This window comes from Calonectris borealis, chromosome 7, assembly GCF_964195595.1.
Source record: "Calonectris borealis chromosome 7, bCalBor7.hap1.2, whole genome shotgun sequence".
In the NCBI taxonomy this organism is placed as follows: domain Eukaryota; kingdom Metazoa; phylum Chordata; class Aves; order Procellariiformes; family Procellariidae; genus Calonectris; species Calonectris borealis.
The window spans coordinates 30,279,777-30,299,184 of NC_134318.1; the positions used below are offsets into that span (position 1 = coordinate 30,279,777).

The window sequence follows — 19,408 nt, forward strand, 5'->3', positions numbered from 1 at the left end:
AGTTTAAGTCTAACAAACAGCACAAGAAGTTGGAGATCAGCTACCCAGGCTGCAAAGGACCAGCTTGCAGGGATGGATCACTACATCAACATTTCCAAAAGTGTTGCCCATAGGAAAAAAAAAAATACCTGTTTCTAAGAGCAGTTTAATCCTCCAGCAAGACTGCAGCGTAGTGCTCCAGAGCAGCAGAGAGGATGATGGCTAACACCCAAGACACTTGTCACACACATATAGGGAGCACCTAACCCACCTTTCAACAAGAAGAGGAGTTGCTCAACTCAAAATGCCTCTTACAAAAAATTCAAGGGCATGCTGCATTCCCCAACTACGATGGGGTGGCTGGGGCATCCACTGTCCTTCCAGCAGATCACCATGAAGGAGCCACTTAAGCCACTGCAGCAAGTGTCACTGTCCACCAGAACACACTTCTGCTAAAAAACGTGTGTTTTGGGTTGGCCCAAAGGAATGTGTGAGGAAAAGGGAAAAAAAGAAATTCTGCTTTTTGTAGCACTGTTAATATGGCAAAGGGGAACCTACAGTACTAATAAGGCTGCATTTCAGAAGGAGAATACCAAAATAAACTAAAGATGTCTTGCAGTGTTTCTCCCCTCAGAAAACCTATCTGCTCTTGATTCCTCTATCTGCAACTTTGGATTCCACTTCTGTGACTGATTAAAGGGGAAAAAAACGTGACCTGACCAAACCCAGGCATTTTTGAGTTTCTCCTATCTGGAGTGCCTTCCTGGCTCCACTGCTATCTTTATTAACCTATTCCCTCTATGGGAGCATTAGACAGAAGGGGCAGGGGGGGAAGGGGGGGGCGGGGAATCAGTTTTCTAAGTAAGGGACATCAGGAAAAACAACAACATTGCTTCAGTCAGCATTTTCATAGTCCTCATTCATAGCTGATAAATCAAACAGAATTCAAACAAAAGCAAGTTATGGCTTGGGGAGGGAAAGGGGAAAAAATAATCACTATAATTACCGGCTGAATGGAAAAAGATGACTAGATGAGATGTTTTGCACTGCCCAAGAGGTTTTTAAGCTACCTGTTGTATCACATCTTGTTTAAAGAGAAATGGGATGTCACAGCACTGCTGGATTCACATACAGATACAAAACAAGGTGCAGAATCATGAAAGAACAATAAAACCTAAGTGCTGTGTGAACCTAAATGGAGAAAGCTCTCATTAAGTACTCATCCTGACACCTTATATCACTATCTGAGACATATCTATACATTCTCCCTATAAGCATTTAAAAAGGGGATTTTTAAGTCACAAGTCTCCTCTATGACTGCTGTTTCAAATACGTAACAAAGTTTGATACACAATGATAACTTCACCTGCCCTTGGAATCCAGTCCCTCTACATTAGGAGTATCTAATGTGGACAGGCAGAAATCAGGCAAATTATTTGAAACTATCAATAAGTTTGGAAAAGGGCTATAGCCAGTAAACTGATCTCTTATATCCCTGAAAATAGCACTACCTGCCCCAAACAGCTCAGGAGATCACAGTCGCCCTTTCAGCATTGCTATAAATAGATTTGAACATGTTGCAGAATAACTTTTATACTGAAAACACATTAAAATTACAACAGAAAGCCTTGTTAGGTCTCACAGATCTTAGCTCAGATATGGGCTTTTAACTTGAAGGAAGAAAAAAAAAAATCTACAAGTTCAGGAATTTCCCCACTGGAATGGTCTACAGCTTTTGCAGACGCTGTAGTGTTACTTTAATCACCATTGTATTGTCTCAGCCTTTTCTTTACATTTCTTCAAGAGCCATTATGAAGAATTTGGGCTTCCTTGCCCAGCTACAGAATTATTTAAATGCTAACATTAAGTGAATGATCAGAAAAGCTCATTGTTACAGGTTCTGCAGCAATCTGGCTGCACAGTTTCTTTACCTTATGTACCACCATCCTTCCAGGTTCTTTTGGATGACCTCCACGGTGACCCCTTTTTCGAACCCAATCTCATCCTTCCCCTGGCTGGCGTACGGTTGGATAGTGACATATTTCTCTTCTAGTGAGGGGAGAAAAGGCAACATCAGTTAGGGTCAGAATTAGTCCAGCTGTTTTTCTGTTCTGCTTGCTTTTAAACTGTTATGCAGTGATTACGTGGAGCCATTACAAAAGGCGGAGCCCTGCTCAGGGGCCCACTGATTATTTACGCTGACGACATGATAGATAATCAGCCCCTTGCCACTACCCCGCTGCTGATAATCACAAAGTGTTTCCATGCCAATAATGACACAAAGTCCCTAGAGAGCTTCCCCCCTTCTTCCCGCCCCCATCCCCCTGCAAGTTCCTCGAGCGGGTAAGGGAGAGGATTTGAAGCTGGACTTAACTCCTATACTGTAACTTGACAGAATCAACCCGGCTGCCAAATCAGCCAAGCGTCACCGCGGGAGCTCCAGCCAGTTGGCTCTTTTGAACACGCACATGGCTGCACGAAGCATTGTGTTACTGAAACCCGAGCCTTGCACCCTGAGAGGGACCGATCCTCCCCAACTCAGCGGGGCTGGCCCATCACACTGCTCTCCTTGCACCTCTTGAACAGTGTGGGTCTACAGCAACAAGCTTGAAACAACATTAAAAAAAGTGACAAAAGAATGTGAGGGTTTTGCATTTGACAGGAGACCATACAGCATCTTGCATTCATGGGTTGTGAAGTGTTTCGCAAACATACTTCTACTAGACCTCATTCCAGAGAAATACATGGGTGACAGTGGAAAAGGAGGGCCAGAGCTTAAGACACGTATTTCAAAAGCACAGGCTAGATTTCAAATATGGTGTTTGAGCCAAAAACTTAGCATCCCTATTCATCATCGGCAATCCCCTTCCCGGCCGGGAGAGGTGAGCAGACTTGCTGAGAGCAAGCCAATGAGCAGAGCAGAACAGACACTTTCTCAGCATCTTCCTCCACCCACCAGGAGTCATTTACATTAGCATTTCCATCACATTCAAAGTCAACCTTTTCCTCCCTTAGCTTAAAAAAATTACAACTGGCATTGAAAACTTGATCTACCAGCCTTGCTCTGCAGCGGCAGACACGGAAAGTGTTACCAAACCCCTACCCTGAACCCAAGCTACAGTGCATGTAACAGCATGAGTTTCTGTAGCTAGATCAAAGGCAGGGAAGGCAAGCAATAAAGCGCACCCCAACTGGCCTTCCTAGCACTTTCTACTGGCAATCGCAACGAGGCACGGCCAGGAACAAATAGAGGGTTGTCAGTGCACAGGAACAGGCAGGAAATTAAGTGAATCCAGAGTTCCTGATCACTGCAAAACAAAGGAGCTATGAAAAGGTTGCAGCAGCTTAAGGCAAACACTCTTTTGGAGAGAGTGAAGCAGACCCAACCATCTGTTTGGTTTTGTGGCTCAACTGCATTTTGTTTCTGGGCGAAGCATGGAAAATTAAAAAAAAAACCCAACCTCCCCCCCCCCCAAAAAAAACCAAAACCCCCAAAAACCCACCCCCAAACCTTACTGAGACAAAGTAAGAAATAATACCTCAGAAAGGGGAAAAAAATGTTGGCAGAGCATCTGATGGCAGAAAACTCAGCAAAGCTACATCTCTGAAGTCAACTTCCCTCGACAGGTCACATTTGGATCCTTCTAATACTGGTGGGGTAAATCCTGTCAAAACCTTTGCCTCCAAGAGGAAAATACTCTCTCCTGCTCTCCCCTAGGAGAGCTGCTTTAGCTGTTTTATCACTGGTAAGGAATTCCAGCTAGTTTGTAATTAGCACCATCAGGATATGACAGCTTCCCCACAGAAATACTCTACTACAAGATGGGGCCTGACAAACGAAACCTGGCTAATGAAACCCGGCTTCAAAGTCACAGGACAGTTTTCCTAGCTGGGTTTCTGCTCTGTGCAGTAAAGGCGGACTAATTTTTCCTCTATTTCAAATGACTGCTGCTGAAGGAGTTACATGCCCAGTTTCCACTGCGTGCAAAGCCCCAAGCACTAAACTGAATTGCAGAGGATGCCTGGGCAGCTAGATCTTGTCCCTGAGAGGAGGGGGCCAAGGGAAAGTTCAGGTGCACAGAGCTGCAGCACTGTCCAGATACACATTGCTTCAGACACTTCCAGGGATGTTTCTAGGACAGCAATAAAGAGCGAAGCCACGTGTTGGCTGGGTGTTGGAAGAAGGCCCTGCTTTGTCTCTCTCCCATACCAAAGCTGCTTTATAACCCAGGCTATCAGAGTTCACCCTTGCCACTACAGCTACAACAGAAGTTTCTCTATCTTATTTTTCCTCCACATAAACAGCAGTCCCTGCTGCAGCTAAAGGCAGCTATTCAGCTCCTCTTGCTGGGCAGAGTGGTTTCACTCTTTAGGGATGTGACCTTTCTCCTTCTGCAGAGGACAGGGTAGGAGGCCATGAGTGAGGTGCTCACTCCTGGATTTCGACACAGCTTTCCAAACTCCTGCTCCAGCAGGACTTCTCCTGTGCGAGGAATTGAGACAGTGGTCACCCATCAAACCCAACAGTGTTTCTGAGTCTAATCCTTCAAGGGAAATCAAAGTTTGAGGTGAGGGTCCTTTGCAAACTAGGATGCAATCACCTTCCAAACATTAGATCCCTTTCTCCCCCACACAAACCCACTCTCTCCATTCCAAATATAGATGAGTGGCTTGCCAGGAAAAAGGACAACAGATCCATGCAAGCTACTACAATAGCCAGCAACTTCTGCAAACACAACTTCTGGGCCTGCAGCTATGCATGTGGGCACACATCACTGCTCTACCTGTTCATTACTGCCTTCCTCCCAGCCACTGACTCCTGGACTTCCCTTCCAGTTAGTTTCAAGGTAAGGCAGAATAGCAGAGATATCCTCCAACTTCTCTCATTCTGGATGAAACAGGCCAGGAAGGACTGACTGTGCTGTTGAGGTGGCGCGTTGAAAAAGCGGCTGCCAGCTGCATGGAGAAGCCACATCCCCAGCTGAGAGAGCTTCAGCCTCTTTCCTGAGCTTTTCACCATTGCTCGGGTTTACTGAGGAGAAAGACTGCTCTTGAGCAGCACTCTGCCCCCAGTACTGAGATTACTGCTTTGTGTGTTGCTGCTCTCACCTTGCCGCCTTGCACACACCACACTCGATACTGCCCATCAGTGGCTCTGAATGACCAGAGACACTGGCCAGCTCTAGAAACTAACACACTCAGTGCTAAGGAGGATGGGGCCCTGTCCAAGTATTGAGACACTGGAATGCACAGGTGAGACTGGTGGGCTTTTCTGAGCTGCCACTGTTTTAGGCTATTCATGAGCACCTCTGTTGCTTAGATCTTCAGTCATGTGGCTTTCAACTCAAGACTACCGCTCTTTGAGAAGAGAGCCTTCAGGGATTCCTCCCTACACAGAGGGAGGGGAAAAAGAGACTAAATGAAAGTAGGAAGGGAAGAGAGAAAAAAAACTTCTTCCATAAAGCAAGACAACCAAAACAGTGTTAAAAATTCACTTAGAAAAGAGGGTCCTACAATTTTTTTGTTTAGCAGTTCTATTTTTAAGCCTACAGATCAAAACCAGGAAGCCACCATTACAGTTTCCCCTTGCAAAGCACTTTCACAGCAAAAATTACAGCCATTTCCAAGACTAGACGTTTGGTTTCTTTCAGTGGTGCAGGGGATACCACAAACATACATGAGGTTTGTAACCTAAAAAGTATTCTGGTGATATGGGCCCTCTTGCAACCAAAGTGTAATTCTGTTTTGCTTCGCAAAGACTATCTCTAGCCAGTGGATGTTTTGTATAAATCAAGATTTGCTGAAGGAGGAGCTTTCAGTGGATATGTCACTTAAGAGGCTTGATGTAGCATTCAACATATCAGATTACTATTCAAAAGTCTTTAAGAGAAGATATTTGACACTTCATGAATGATACATAAGGTTACTAGAAAGACTTAGCACAGCTGAATGGTTTCACGAGAGAATCAGCAGAGCATCAGCCAGTAGAAAGACAGTGCTCTGAATTACACTGACAAATCTGAAATATCATGCTGGTTTCATTCAGATACTATAACAGGCAATGGTATAAAACACAAGTCAGTGAACCATCTCAGACCTACCAAAGTTGTATGCCCAGATATACAGAGAATACAAAAGTGTTTAATTTTTGATTCATTAAGTTTTGACTTAACAATTACCAGCAAAAAAATGCAAACAAAAGTATAATTTGTATTCCCCAGCTGCGGCTTCCATTACATCAACTTCACCATTGAGGTCAAGTGGGCAGAATAAACATTACTATACACTACAAAGCTAAAACACTGCACTTTGGAAATAATGGGATGAGAGTCCTACTCCCCTTCAAGATCTACGGAAAATGGCACAAAGACACCTCTGTTCTTAATGTGTGACACCCAGAGATCTGTTAATAGCTCAATTAGACAACTTCACTTATATTTCTTTACTTCTAATTTGCAGGTCAAAGACACCTTCCCCAGCTGAACTGAAAGAGGTACCTCTGCTGGAAATTCAGCTGCACTAGTAAATCCGAACAAGTATGCATAAAGAAGCAAAGCCTGTTTGGCAAAGAGCTACGATACAAGTCTGTCACATCATGCATTATCCGACTGCAACCCACTTCACTTGGAAGGAAAGGATTAGTATGTGTCATTCTCTCCCCTCCCTGGACACAGACACTATTTCAAACATGCACAACAAGAATTTCTGCACTGTTCGGACTACCCAACTCACATCACCCACTTGTAGCTGCGCTCTGCCTAGCCCTCCCAGACACCCTGGCAGTCCAGCACTCAGTCCACTAGTTATTCCAAAACCTCACTTCCGTATCAATCCTTCTCCTCCTTCCTTTTCTCCTCCCCAAAGAAAGGCAGGCTTCTCTTTAACTCTGGTTCTACCTAAAGTCTCCCAAAGACAGACAGTAGAGGCTTAGGGCCAAAATTTAGAGACAGATCCTGGTGGATCACTGGGAAAACAGTGTGGACAGCAGAGCATCATAGAATCACAGAATCATAGAATCATGCAGGTTGGAAAAGACCTCTAAGATCATCATGTCCAACCATCAACCCAACACACCATGCCCGCTAAACCATGTCCCTAAGGGCCTCATCTACACGTCTTTTAAATACTTCCAGGGATGGTGACTTAACCACTTCCCTGGGCAGCCTGTTCCAAGGCCTGACCACTCTTTCAGTAAAGACATTTCTCCTAATGTCCAATCTAAACCTCCCTTGGCGCAACTTGAGGCCATTTCCTCTCGTCCTATCGCTTGTTACTTGGGAGAAGAGACCAACACCCACCTCGCTACAACCTCCTTTCAGGTAGTTGTAGAGCACGATGAGGTCTCCCCTCAGCCTCCTCTTCTCCAGGCTAAACAGTCCCAGTTCCCTCAGCCGTTCCTCATAAGACTTGTGCTCCAGGCCCTTCACCAGCTTCGTTGCCCTCCTCTGGACACGCTCCAGCACCTCCATGTCCTTCTTGTAGTGAGGGGCCCAAAACTGAACACAGGATTTGAGGTGCAGCCTCACCAGTGACGAGTACAGGGGCACGATCACTTCCCTGCTCCTGCTGGCCACACTATTCCTAATACAGGCCAGGATGCCGTTGGCCTTCTTGGCCACCTGAGCACACTGCCGGCTCATGTTCAGCTGGCTGTCAATCAGCACCCCCAGGTCCTTTTCCTGCGGGCAGCTTTCCAGCCACTCTTCCCCAAGCCTGTAGCGTTGCCTGGGGTTGTTGAGGACAGTTCCCATGTCCTTCTAACAGCCCACAATACTACAGAGCGGGCTTTTTCTAGCAACTGAGATTTTCCCCCAGCAAGCATAGCAGAGGTTGCTGCAGTCCAGCTGAGAGGTGTGCATATATACAGGACAAAGCATTTGAGCTGTGCAATGCCCTGCATTATAATTATGTATAGTATGTGGTTTGTACAGATGTACGCAACCACGCTATTTTCAGCGGACCAGGTACAAGGAAGCCAGTGGTATTTGAGAGTTATGGGTCACTCCTTCACAAGCCACAGACGTATAATGCCCTTCCATGGCTGTTAGGAGAAAAAAAAATGCCAAACCATCCACGCAACCATTTTGCATCCCCTCCAGCAACGTAACAGTGGTCTGCCAAGCTGAGCCTTTCCTATACATAAATAGCAATAGCTTTAAAACTAAAAAGCTGCTTTAAAAACACAATTTATGAATGCATGCCTAGTGCTGCAGCAGCTGAGACCGCTCCCTTCTCCTTCCTTCATCCTGCCTTGTACCCGCCACCTCTCCTTGCACAGTTCATGACTCTGCTGTGAGATGGACTTGAAGCCAACCTGACCAAGGAAAAGTTAATATAACCCTAAGCCTGGTTTGGTTCACTGCATATCTGCATGAGTGTAAAGGAGAAGGGAAGATGCTGGGAAAGGTAAGACTGGTTCTTTTAGTGGTGGCACCACAAACTCTGTGTAAAACTTCTCTGTACAAAGCCAGGCCAGTTTCAACACAGCTTCACTTAATTTTGAGGCCTATTTCTGAGACCACTGGAAACAGAGTCAAGGCAACCCATATGAAACTTGATCTAAACCCAGGCTAGGACGATTTCAGAGTGCCCACACATCTTCTCTCACCTATTTTAAGACGGAACTTAGTAAAGTGCAACTTTTTGCATAAATAGGATTTATAATACAGCTCTTAAACCATCGTATGATTTACAACAGAGCAAGATTACCTGTAGGCACCTTAGCAATGCTCAAGTAGTAAAAGGTCACCTTTGCAGCCACAGTGTAGTGGGGACTGAAATACTTCTTCCATCTCGCCCAGCCTGTTCAATGGCTATGCTACTACTTACTGGTTGCAGAAATCTAGGGATGCTACATTTAACTTGTTAAAGTTTAGGAGGACTTAATGCCAATAACATTTATTTTTGATAACGGCAGACCATGTCAACGGTGCTTTGTGTTTCTTCCTTGTAATAAAGAGCCAGCAGACGTGTCCATCCCATCACACCACATTCCCTTTAATCAGCCATATACCCAAACAGGTTTTCTTTTGTTTCACCTGCTGCATTTCTGTCTACTAGTAAAAGGGGAATCTCGAAAAATTTTTAGGCATTGGGCATGGCATTTTCCATATCACGTGACCTGCTAAGACACCTCTCCCACAGGAAAAACCTCAAAACAGCTAAGATGAAGCTCCATCCGTTCCTGAAGAAACTGTACCTAGTTGTCTGACAGAGCAAGTCACTGAACTTGACAGCCCGTGAGGCTCCTCCAATCCCATCTGTCAAACCAGAATTTCAGATTTTACACGTGCGCTCGTGCACACACATACTACACATTAAAGTTATGAGGTGTCTTGAGAAGGCAACTCGGTCCCTCCTCTGGCTGTCTGGATTTATACTTACTGTCAGGTCAAGTAAAGCAGACCTACAGTTTTACTGCTCGAGTTGTAACGTAAAGCTTCAGTAGCGCTTTCCAAATCTTCTTTATTCAATCTTCCCAATTCCCTTGGCACTGGTTGTTTCAGATTCCTCCTAGTCTATCACCAAGGTAACTGTTCCCTTCCCCAATATCTTCAAAATATCTCTATCACTGCTGCTCCTCACCACTAGAGCCCAGATCTGGCCCTTCAACCTCTTTTGCACAGCAACTACAGCCTCCTTTGCTCCCTTCCCAGACTTTCATCATGCCGTTCTTGCCCAAGGCTCTTGGCACAGCAGCACTCTGGTACTTCAGCCAGACTCCTACCAAGTGTACACCCAATTCAGTTGTCCCATCTTGAATTTTCAAGCCTGTGTGCTGTATGCCTTGCTTTAATATCCTACTACACACTCTCACATGTTCCCTTTGGATTTCCCACTCCTCCAAATCCTTTCATCTTTTCCCACTCAGTCCCATGCCTTTCTTATGATGCCTCATCAACCCGAGCAGGCTGCCTCCTCCGTGGTATCAAATAACCTGAAACTCTCAAATCCTTCCTAAAATAAGCCTTACCTACTCTGTCTTCCTGCCTTGCCAAACAAGCTTAGTTTTAGTCCTTCTCTAAAAGCTTTTAAAAATACCAAATAAATATCACTTTCCACTGTGATAAACCTTTTGGTCGTAATAAGATGCATGCCAGATTGCCACTTGCCCAGGCTCCTTTGATGCGCAGATCTCGGTCTCTTTGTTTAGGCTGTAAACTCCTTGGGACAGGAACCTTGCCTTTAAGCAGCTGAAATACCATGCACATTTCCAGCCCTGCATAATCAGTCTCATCTCTCCCAGGCAAATGGCCAGCACTCATACGTTTCTGCTTCCAAGTTCTAAGCGCCCTGTTTTGCATACCTCTCCTTCACCTATATTTTGTAAGTTTGCTCTTTTCTGCCTCCATAAATAAGTGTGGAAGTTATCTGCAGCACTTCAGGAGCCAACCAAGTACGGGAGTAATTTCCTTTGCTCAGCTGGTGTTTGTACATGCCCCCAACTTTCTGTGACCCCATCCTTGTTTGAAATGCTGGTAGGGGTGGGAATAGGGGGGAATTGGGATAGAAATTAGCCAATTAACGATTTCTCAGCAAAATGCAACAGCCTCAACCCTACATCTTCCAAACCACAGAAGAATTTTCTTTCAAAATACTTTCCCCTCAGTCAGCAGTCTGCGCTTGCCCTCCCCCACTCCTCCGCTCCACCCCCCCTTTGTCAGACCTGCTTCTGGAAAAAGTCTTGCTGTTCCAGAAAGCGATGCATTAATTCAACATGGACTTTGTTTTATTTGTCTAAATATTCAGCAGAGAAAATAACTGTCCACAGTTATCAAATGTGTTCATCTGCAGACAGGAGCTCTTCAGCCTTTGTCCCTCTGTCTCCCTATTTTTTTTTTTTAAAAAAAAAAAAAAAAACAGAAAACCTCATGCCAACAGATAGAAAATAACAGTTATGACATTTCTTCTAAACAGTTCTGTATTGCACATGCTCTTTCTTCAACCAGCAAGGGGCAATAAACATTTACTACTTTCCTTGGAGCACAGAGGAGGCAAAAAAAAAAAAAAGAAGAAGAAAAGAAATAACAAACTAAGTCTGAAGCTGCTCTGTGCTGGTTTGATTTAGCATGGCAAAGCAGCCTTGTGCTGCGAGTGACAAACATTTCACCAGCATCAAGGACAAGCAGGGAAAAAGAGTGAAAACAAAGGGAGAAGTCCTGTGAGTAATGAAGGAGCTGCTGAAGAGGGCAAAGCGGCTCTGGTAGGATGCTGGAAAGAGTAAGAGTGCATGAGCACACCAGCCAGCCTGGATTACCAGTACTGATCGAGGGCTCTTTCCACAGCTAGAAAACTGGCTGCAGAATGACCCACCTAGGCTAGGAGATGGAGTTCAAGTATCAAGACCAACTCAAGATGGGGTTCAAGTATCAAGACCACTGGGTTATGCAGCTGCCTTCCTTCTACAACCCATACATCTCTTCCCATCAAGCTCCCTTTCTGCCCAAGTTAGGCAAGTAGTAGGAAGACCTATAGTTTCCAAGTTCTAACTTTAACTCTTTCATTGAATAGCTTATTTCTTGTACTAGCAGCTACTCTTAAATAATAGGCTCATTTGGCAGAAATTCAGCCCATATGTCACTATATTGTTGATATGAATAACTTTAAAGTACTTTCCTGCATTGTAACAGCTTCAGTTGAAAGTGTTGGGCACAAAACCAAAGCAGCAACAACTTTTGAAATACCTGGCATATAAAACAGGCATGTAAACTCCCACTTTTCCCAATCAAAGTGTAATAGCACAAATGACTTCTCATGAAATTAGCCTGTAAACAATCCTAAGCCCTCTTCTAGGGGAAGTTCCAAATAAATGCATATGTAGAATTAGCATTTCAGCCGGTACAAGAGAACGTGAACACTGCAGCTTGCAGGTCTAACAAGTGCCAGGACTGAGCTACAAACGTTCACGCTTCTCTTCACAATCCATATTTGTATTATTGGAGTTTCGTAAAGTATAGACAAAAGTTTAGAAAATGTACCACATTTAAAAACATTTAACATTTTTTAAAAAAAAAACCACCAAGCTCTGCAGCTACGTAAGAAACATAAACCAATGTAATCTCTTAGATCTGGGCACACCACAGACCATTTTAAAGGGAAAAGTTCAGCAACAAATGTCATCTGTTTCTCTTTGTAAAAACAGACTACAGCTGTTCTCTTTGCAGATTTTTTTTCAGCTTTAAAAAAGGAGCACTACCATGATATTCAATAATTTGTCTTTCATGTTTCTTATTCACAGACTTGGTAACATTGCTCCCAAATATCTGAAGTTCAGGGATGCTTAGCCTCTTCATATGGCTTTGGAAAGGATAGAAATAAATAAGCCATATGTTACCCCTGATAATTCTCCCCCATTAGGCAGTCTGTAACAGGAAAGCAGACACCCTTCCCTTCTGCACTCAGGCTTTTGCAGTATTTTTAATATCCAAGTCACTTAGAAAATCCTGGCCTTCAGAAACAATGCTTAATTTCTTCAGTTCTGGCTTTTAAGTGGTTCTATCATAGACCTAGTCAGTAAAACTGCTTATTAGTGGTACCCAAGCATAAATGTAAAGGGAAGCATCCTTTACGGCTTGCTTTTAAACTCCAGTGAACTTTCGGAGCTAACCCTTCCAACAGCAGGAACTATCTCAAGCAGAATATCACTGGGTGGGAAGAATTTCAGCCAAAATGTTTAATTGAATTTATTTCCAAGAAAGAGGCCAAATGGGGGAGGGGAAACTGTTTTGCCTGCGTTGAACAATTCTGGCAACCTCCTGTTTGAGCAGCCCTAGTTCTTCTGTGCTTTGGAGCGCAGACTTGAAGGTTGGCAGGGGGGTGCGTGTGTACGCTTCATGCGTTCTGTCATTTCTGTGCAAACCCACCCAAATTTGGCCTTGTTAGAAGTCTTTTGGGCTGAGATGGGAGGGAAAGAAGGGAGAAAGAATCTCTCTTGACCTCACATAAACTGTGATCTATTAGAGAGCAGGGGCTGGACACCCAGAGAGACTCACACATTCAACAACTGCAGTTTGGAAGGGCTAGATGTCTGTACAGGCGGCAGCTATGCCAGATGATGAAGCCACTGTCTCCAACCTGCCCCCTGAGTACTCAAATCACTTTCTTTACTTCCAATCAGCCTGCTCCTGTAAGAGCTCCCTAACCTACACTTTCAGATGACATTAAACAGCTTATTTTTAGCCAGCCTGGCTAGCTGTGGTTGAAATGCATCAGAGAGAGCTTATAGAAGCGGCTCAGCCATGGAGGGTGCCCCAAACCTTGAGATGCTGCTGTTTGTGCCAAGTTCAAGTGCTGAGATTGAATTTGAGATAAAGCACATATTCTCCAACACACTCAAAACCCCAGCGTTGCTTGGGCCTAATAGGGAAGAAACTGTTATGGAGCAAGAAAAAGGCAGGGACAGAAGAGACTAGGGGAGCCTGTGGTGGGGAAGACTGCCAGGGAAGGCACTGTGACACTGGCCAGATGGGAGGTCTGGAGACGGTGGGCGTAGCAGTGCAAGAGGGAAAACCTGGGAATGCTACTTAGGTCCTTGAGTCTTATCAATTGACTACGCTAAGGGACTGATCATGCAGTCTTAGTATTTTATGGATCTTTGTTTGCAATATTGTATAAATATGGAAGGATGTATTTGTTTAAACTAGTAAACAAATTCTTTAGAAAACTGATTCCCAGAAATTCTCCCAGTTAAATTGCCAGGAAGTATCTGGCAAAGTTTGACAATGCAAAATAAGCAGCTCCTAAACTCTTGGGGTACAGAAATAAGCACAAGTTCTTTTTCACAAGCCAGCATGTGTGCTTCTGGGGTTTTTTTTTGGTGTCTTCAGAGTCTATCTGGTGGCTGAGAAGCAAGACCTTGCCTTCTGGGGGTAGTTCTGGTTGCTGCAGGGTCAAGCTACAGTAAGAACACCCCTCTTGTTATTTTGGTTTCCTCAATAATACTTTGAGGCAAAGGTAAAAGGTCACTGAAAAGTTGGATGTGCTTGACACACACGAGTCTGCACATCGAACCACCACCAAATCCAGGAGAAGATAAATTTGCTACTTTGAAAGTACATTCTCTCCTTAGTAGGAAAAGGCACCTTCTCCTCAACTGGGAAGCTTCTCTTGTGCTTACATTTGGTTCTATCCCCTCAGTAAGGTTGTCTGAAAGTTACACAGAGGTGCAAACGGTGCTCCCCCCCACCTCCTTCCTTCTTAAAGTGCAACGAACACCACATCTGGACAATCTTGCGAGAAGGGGATAAAAAGGGGTACCTTTACTCTGGGAAAGATGATTCACATACACTGGAGAAATGATTGGTTTGGAAGATTCCTCAGACTTTACCCAAATGCAGCTTCAGAACACAAGGTGTTCCCCCCGACCCTGCCATGCTCCCTGTCAGACCAGCAAAGCTTAAAAAAAAAAAAATACTACTGGTGGTGTTTTAAACACTTAGACCTGACACCAAAAGCTCCCAAAAGTTCTGAGGAAGTCTGCCTTTAGTACCAAGCACTGCTTGCAAGCAAGAGAGGGGACCGAAACTGGAATGATTCTCATCTTTCCACACCAAGCGCTTTTCCAGTGCGCACATCTTTGACCATGGCTTTTTGGCATTCTTCTCTTTTTAACAGCCCTGAAAGTATCACTTGTCCTTACTGAGGTAGGAAAGACTGAGTACGAATATGCCCGAAGTTAAAACACAACAGATGTGAGTTTCCCCAAGCAGCACGAGGAGTCAGACTGCAGAGTTACCCTTCGTTATTAGCCTCCAGCTCTTGGGGTGCCTAACCCTGGCTCCAAGATACTCTCAAGCTGTCATGTACGAAATCCACATCTGAATTCTGGGGCTTCAGCCTCCCTCTACCGGAGTGCCAAATATGCAGACTCCGGCGCACAACAGCCGAATCTGCAGCATGGCTTTTGGTGCACCCTTAGGGGCTGGTGCCATAGGAAGCTATTAATTCACCTCGACTGTGCTGCCTGTTGACTATCCCGCCTAGCGTCCATCGCCGGTCCAGGCGTCTCAGGTGAGCCTTGCGTCGCTTAGAAACTAGTTTGGAACATGGATGGAAACATAAAAAAAAAAAAAAATGATGGGAGGGTGAGGAATAAAAACAAAACATGGCATTTACAAGCACTGGTCTTGTTAGCAGGAATGGGTTAGGTGTGATGCAGACATTTTGTTTTAGTTTATATAGTAGAGTGGAACAAGTTAGCTTCTTGAGCCTGAGCAACATGAAACACCTAGAACTGTCACAAATTGCCACCCTTGCTATTGGCTTTCCTTAAAAAACCCAAACAAAACCATACACACCCCCCAAAACAAGCTGCACAACTGAAGACAACTTGTCCAAGGAGGCTGCAGTAGCAGGACAGATCAACATCATTGCTGTTGCATCTCCTAGTTAGACTGCATGATCTTTGGAGAATTCGGTCTATTGCATATGACATCAGACCCAACAGGGCTCTAACCCTCTCTAAGCAAACTATCACACTATAAACAAAATCCAGGAAAAAAAAACACCTCACCTTCCCTTATGTGAGTTCACTTGTAACAGCAGCACTCAGGAACAGAACCCAAGTGAAAAATGTCTGATGTCTCCTTGCTTGCAAAACATGACTCAAAATTGCTGCCACAGCTAATTCTCATGATCCTAACTTTTAATATACTGATTGCTAATTCTCATGATCCTAACTTTTAATATACTGATTACAAATGTAAGGAAAAACTTAACCTTGCAATTATGGAGCAGGCTCAAGAAGCTAACAAGCCAGAACTGAGAATTAGTGACACACTGAAACAATAATTTATGCTTAAAATATAAACAAGACAAGACACCTATGGAAACAGAATTCTGAGAGCAGCTGTGCACAGAGGACACCACTTTTTTTCTGGATTGCGTACGTAGAACTGTACTCAGTTCCTTCTGCTTGTGAAAGTGTGAACGACACAGGAGCCATTGGACTGGCACAGAAACACGAACACTTCCCTCTTTCCATTCAAGGGCTTCCACGCTAGTCTGGCAAATACTGCAAGGGTGCTTGGTGCTGCCACAAAGCAATGCAAAATATTACACTTCAGCTATCGCTAGGGTGCAAACACCATTTTGCTAGTGATGCTGGGAAGCTGTTCATAAACTCTGATATCACATCACTAATAATCACGCAATTCTGCTTATATGCACTCATTTGGGGAATATGCCCTTATACTCATGAGAGCAGACACCATTGTCTTCTAGAACTATGTTCTGTAGACAATCAGGCACAGCAAAATTATTTGATTGGGGAATGATTAGCTGAACAAGTAAAAAAATTTAGTAACTTCCCCAAAGAGTGGCTTTTACCTTTTTGCCCTTTATATCTGGTAGGGGCTTAGATCAGACTTCTGCACCCAGCTCACTCTCCTCAATTTCTCCTTTGCTCTAAGGCCTAAACCTTCCCTAGTCACCCTAAGTGGAGGTGTGGTGAGTGGTGTTGAACACACACAATGTCTAATTTGTGGTACTCTGTACCTCCCCTTTGATCCCATGTGGGTCAAAGAACAACCAAAAATTTTCAGAGGGGCTAGATTTCAAGTTTATAGATTGCCGTGGTTTTGGCTAATGGAAATCAGTGATCCTTTTGGAAGCCCATGGTGGCACAGAAGATGAGCTGTCTTCACTCCTTACTGCTAGTGTTTTTCTTACCAATTGGTTTAACCTGGTGCATTTCTCCAAATCAACAGGGCATTAGACTGCTAGTTATACACACGGACACAAGAGGCAACACAGGATACCTCGCTAGACATACAGATTATAGCAGAGAGAGAAGCTAAAGCTAAATTCACAGTAAGGCTGGCTACATTAGGAGATTTCTATACAAGAAGGGAGGAAATTAAAGATGTTGAACCTAAAGGCTTGCAGGAAGGAGGAGTGTGGAAGGGGTAGAAATTTGCTTCAGGTGTCCACACAGAGCAGTCACCCACAGCTCCTTGCTCGCACTGGGAGTTTGGAGGATTCAGCCATCCAGGAGCACCCCTTGAACACAGTGGGTCACATAGATGCACCACACCGTGTCCTCCTCACAACATATGACTATCCCCAGCGATAGCCCTTTTATATCACAATGATGCTTTTGTATTGAGTCAGGTTTTTTCCTCCTCAACAATACTGAATTTTGCCATTTGATCCCAGACTTGGACTTGGTTGGTCATGCCACAGTTAGTCACCAGAAAGGTTATTTATCAACAAGTGTCTAAACCCTTCCAGAGACCATTTTAAGATGTTTACTTTAACAGCTCCTGTGGCTGCTAATGTTTCTTTAGATTGCTTTCTGAATGTTTTCCAAGCCTTGTAAGATGGTGTTGGTCTAAACACAGGCCCAGGTAGCAGTCAACTGTCTGTCCTCATCCTGACAAAAGATGTTGTGCAGGCTCAGATGCAGGGAGGAAATACTGTTGTCTTTCTCAGGGAACAGACTATTTAAACAGAGACACACAGAAATATTACTAATAATGCTGCCTCTACATAGCAGTAAGTCGCATTCAGCACCTCCTTATCTTTACAAGGGCCTGCCACAGCAGAGCAGACCTCTGGGTCTGCCTGACTTGTGGACTTGTTCCAGGCTCGCTGCAAATGGAGAGGGCCAAGAGGCTGATACAGAAAGCTGCCTGCATTAGTGTTTCTACCCTTTCAAAGTAGGCAGAGCACAGATTGCACAGTTGCAGGAAGTCAGCGTCTCCAGGAGTCACTCTGAAACTTGTGTGAACTCTAAATCCAGGGGCTAGGGCACTTAATCCACTTAAAGTGCGTTCCTCCTCAGTTATATTGGAGCCCCTTTCTCCTGCCTACTGAGAGAGAGTTGGCAAGTTTTCTGTGTAAGTATGTTCACTTTTATACACTTTTCTTTAAAGAGAGTGAATCTGAGTTGTTCTTTCCTCTCTTATGGAATAACTATTAGGAGAAGAGTAGCCCAAGTAAAGAAGAACTGGAGGGGGGAAAAACAAAGAACAAAAGTCATCTCAGCTTATGTGGTTAATAACATAAAACAAATTTACTGAAAAGCAAGCGAAAAATGGGGCACATCAAAGCAGCTGTAGAGGTAATGCAATTAGATTTGTCACTGAGATGGAACTGAACAGAAAGGGAAGAACAGTCTCAGGTTTCAGCATATCTGGATTTGGAGTAAGGCAGGGAGCACGACTGCTAACCATAGCTGAGGAGAGCAGTGTAATGGATTAAAGGGGACCAAGAGGAAAAAGATAAGGAACGTTTGATGGATTTTCCATTTCCCAGGAAAGACTGCTGTGTGGCAATAGCCCTGTGCAGAGTACGCTCCCGAGGGCAACATGAAAGGCAGAGGAGAGCTTGAAATAAAAGCAGTTTAAGCAATAAGGCTGTCAAGCATGCACCATATTTAAGGGTCAGGAAAAGGGAGGAAGTTACAGACCAACAGACAAAGCATTCTTCAACTCTTCCAGAAAAGAGCAGTAAGTTTTTGTTCTTAACTAACAGGGACACTTTACTAACTGCCTTTGCATCCGCTAAGATGTTGCATCATACCAGGCTGGTTCCCAGCCTACCAGTCTACATCCAGTCTGTCTCTAAACCCTAAGTGACCCAGGATATGGGTAGCTTTGAGCAGGGAAAAACGAGTTAGAGCGCCAAAGATTTCAATAAGCCACAGATGTCACCCTTGGGGCCCAGCACAAAGTTATGTTTTGCCTGTGTGCTATCTTAATGGACAGATGGTCACCCCAACACATCTCTAAGCCTCCTGCCTGTGCTAAGGAAAGGTCAGCTGAGTTTCCACATACGTTTTACATAAGTGTCACGTCAAGAGCACCTAGAAATTTAGCAAGAGATTCATTAGAATGGAGCAAATCATAATAAAAGTGTCCTTTGTACACAGTTGCTACATGAGAAGTCCATTAAGATGTGGTTAGTCTTTCATAATGGAACAGAGGAACATGTGAGGTTGTACTATTCCATTTCTGGAACCTGAATTAAGCATCCTTAGCCAAAAAACAGCACAGCTAAATACATATACATGACAAATGGCATCTCAGTTTTAACAGAATGAGACCACACCAAATAAAATTACCTTTCCACACAATCATAGACCACAGAAAACAGCAGTGAAACTAGTTTCAAGGATTAATTAAAAGAAAAAATAATTGTAATGAGAAGCAAATTGTAATGAGGAGCAACGATTAAAGTTAAATCTCACTCCTTTTAATGGCCTGTGGCTCTAACAAGCATCTTCTTCCAATTAAAAGCTCTCACTTGTATGATTTCTGCAAACAAGCCATGCAAGTTCTTTCCTTCCACAGATATGAGAGTCCAAGACCTGTACCAGAACATACTGCTTGGACTTGCACATAAGTTGTTTGTATGCTTTTTAGGGGTATTAAAATGAGCATCATTTCAGCTTTTGAACCTTTTGTCACACTGACAGCCCAAGCTGGTC

At 44.1% G+C, this 19,408-nt stretch overlaps 1 protein-coding gene across 2 annotated transcripts in view; it reads right to left on the bottom strand.

The window, feature by feature from the left end:
- Positions 1-19,408, bottom strand: part of SH3PXD2A (SH3 and PX domains 2A) — a 267,687-nt gene that overhangs the window by 11,003 nt on the left and 237,276 nt on the right. The window contains exons 3-4 of one of the 2 annotated variants that reach the window (XM_075154980.1): positions 14,928-15,011; positions 1,911-2,028 (exon numbers count right to left, since the gene is read on the bottom strand). In XM_075154980.1, the coding sequence (XP_075011081.1) occupies positions 1,911-2,028; positions 14,928-15,011 (202 nt within the window). The remainder of the gene's footprint in view (positions 1-1,910; positions 2,029-14,927; positions 15,012-19,408) is intronic. The other variant, XM_075154979.1, reaches the window with a different exon arrangement.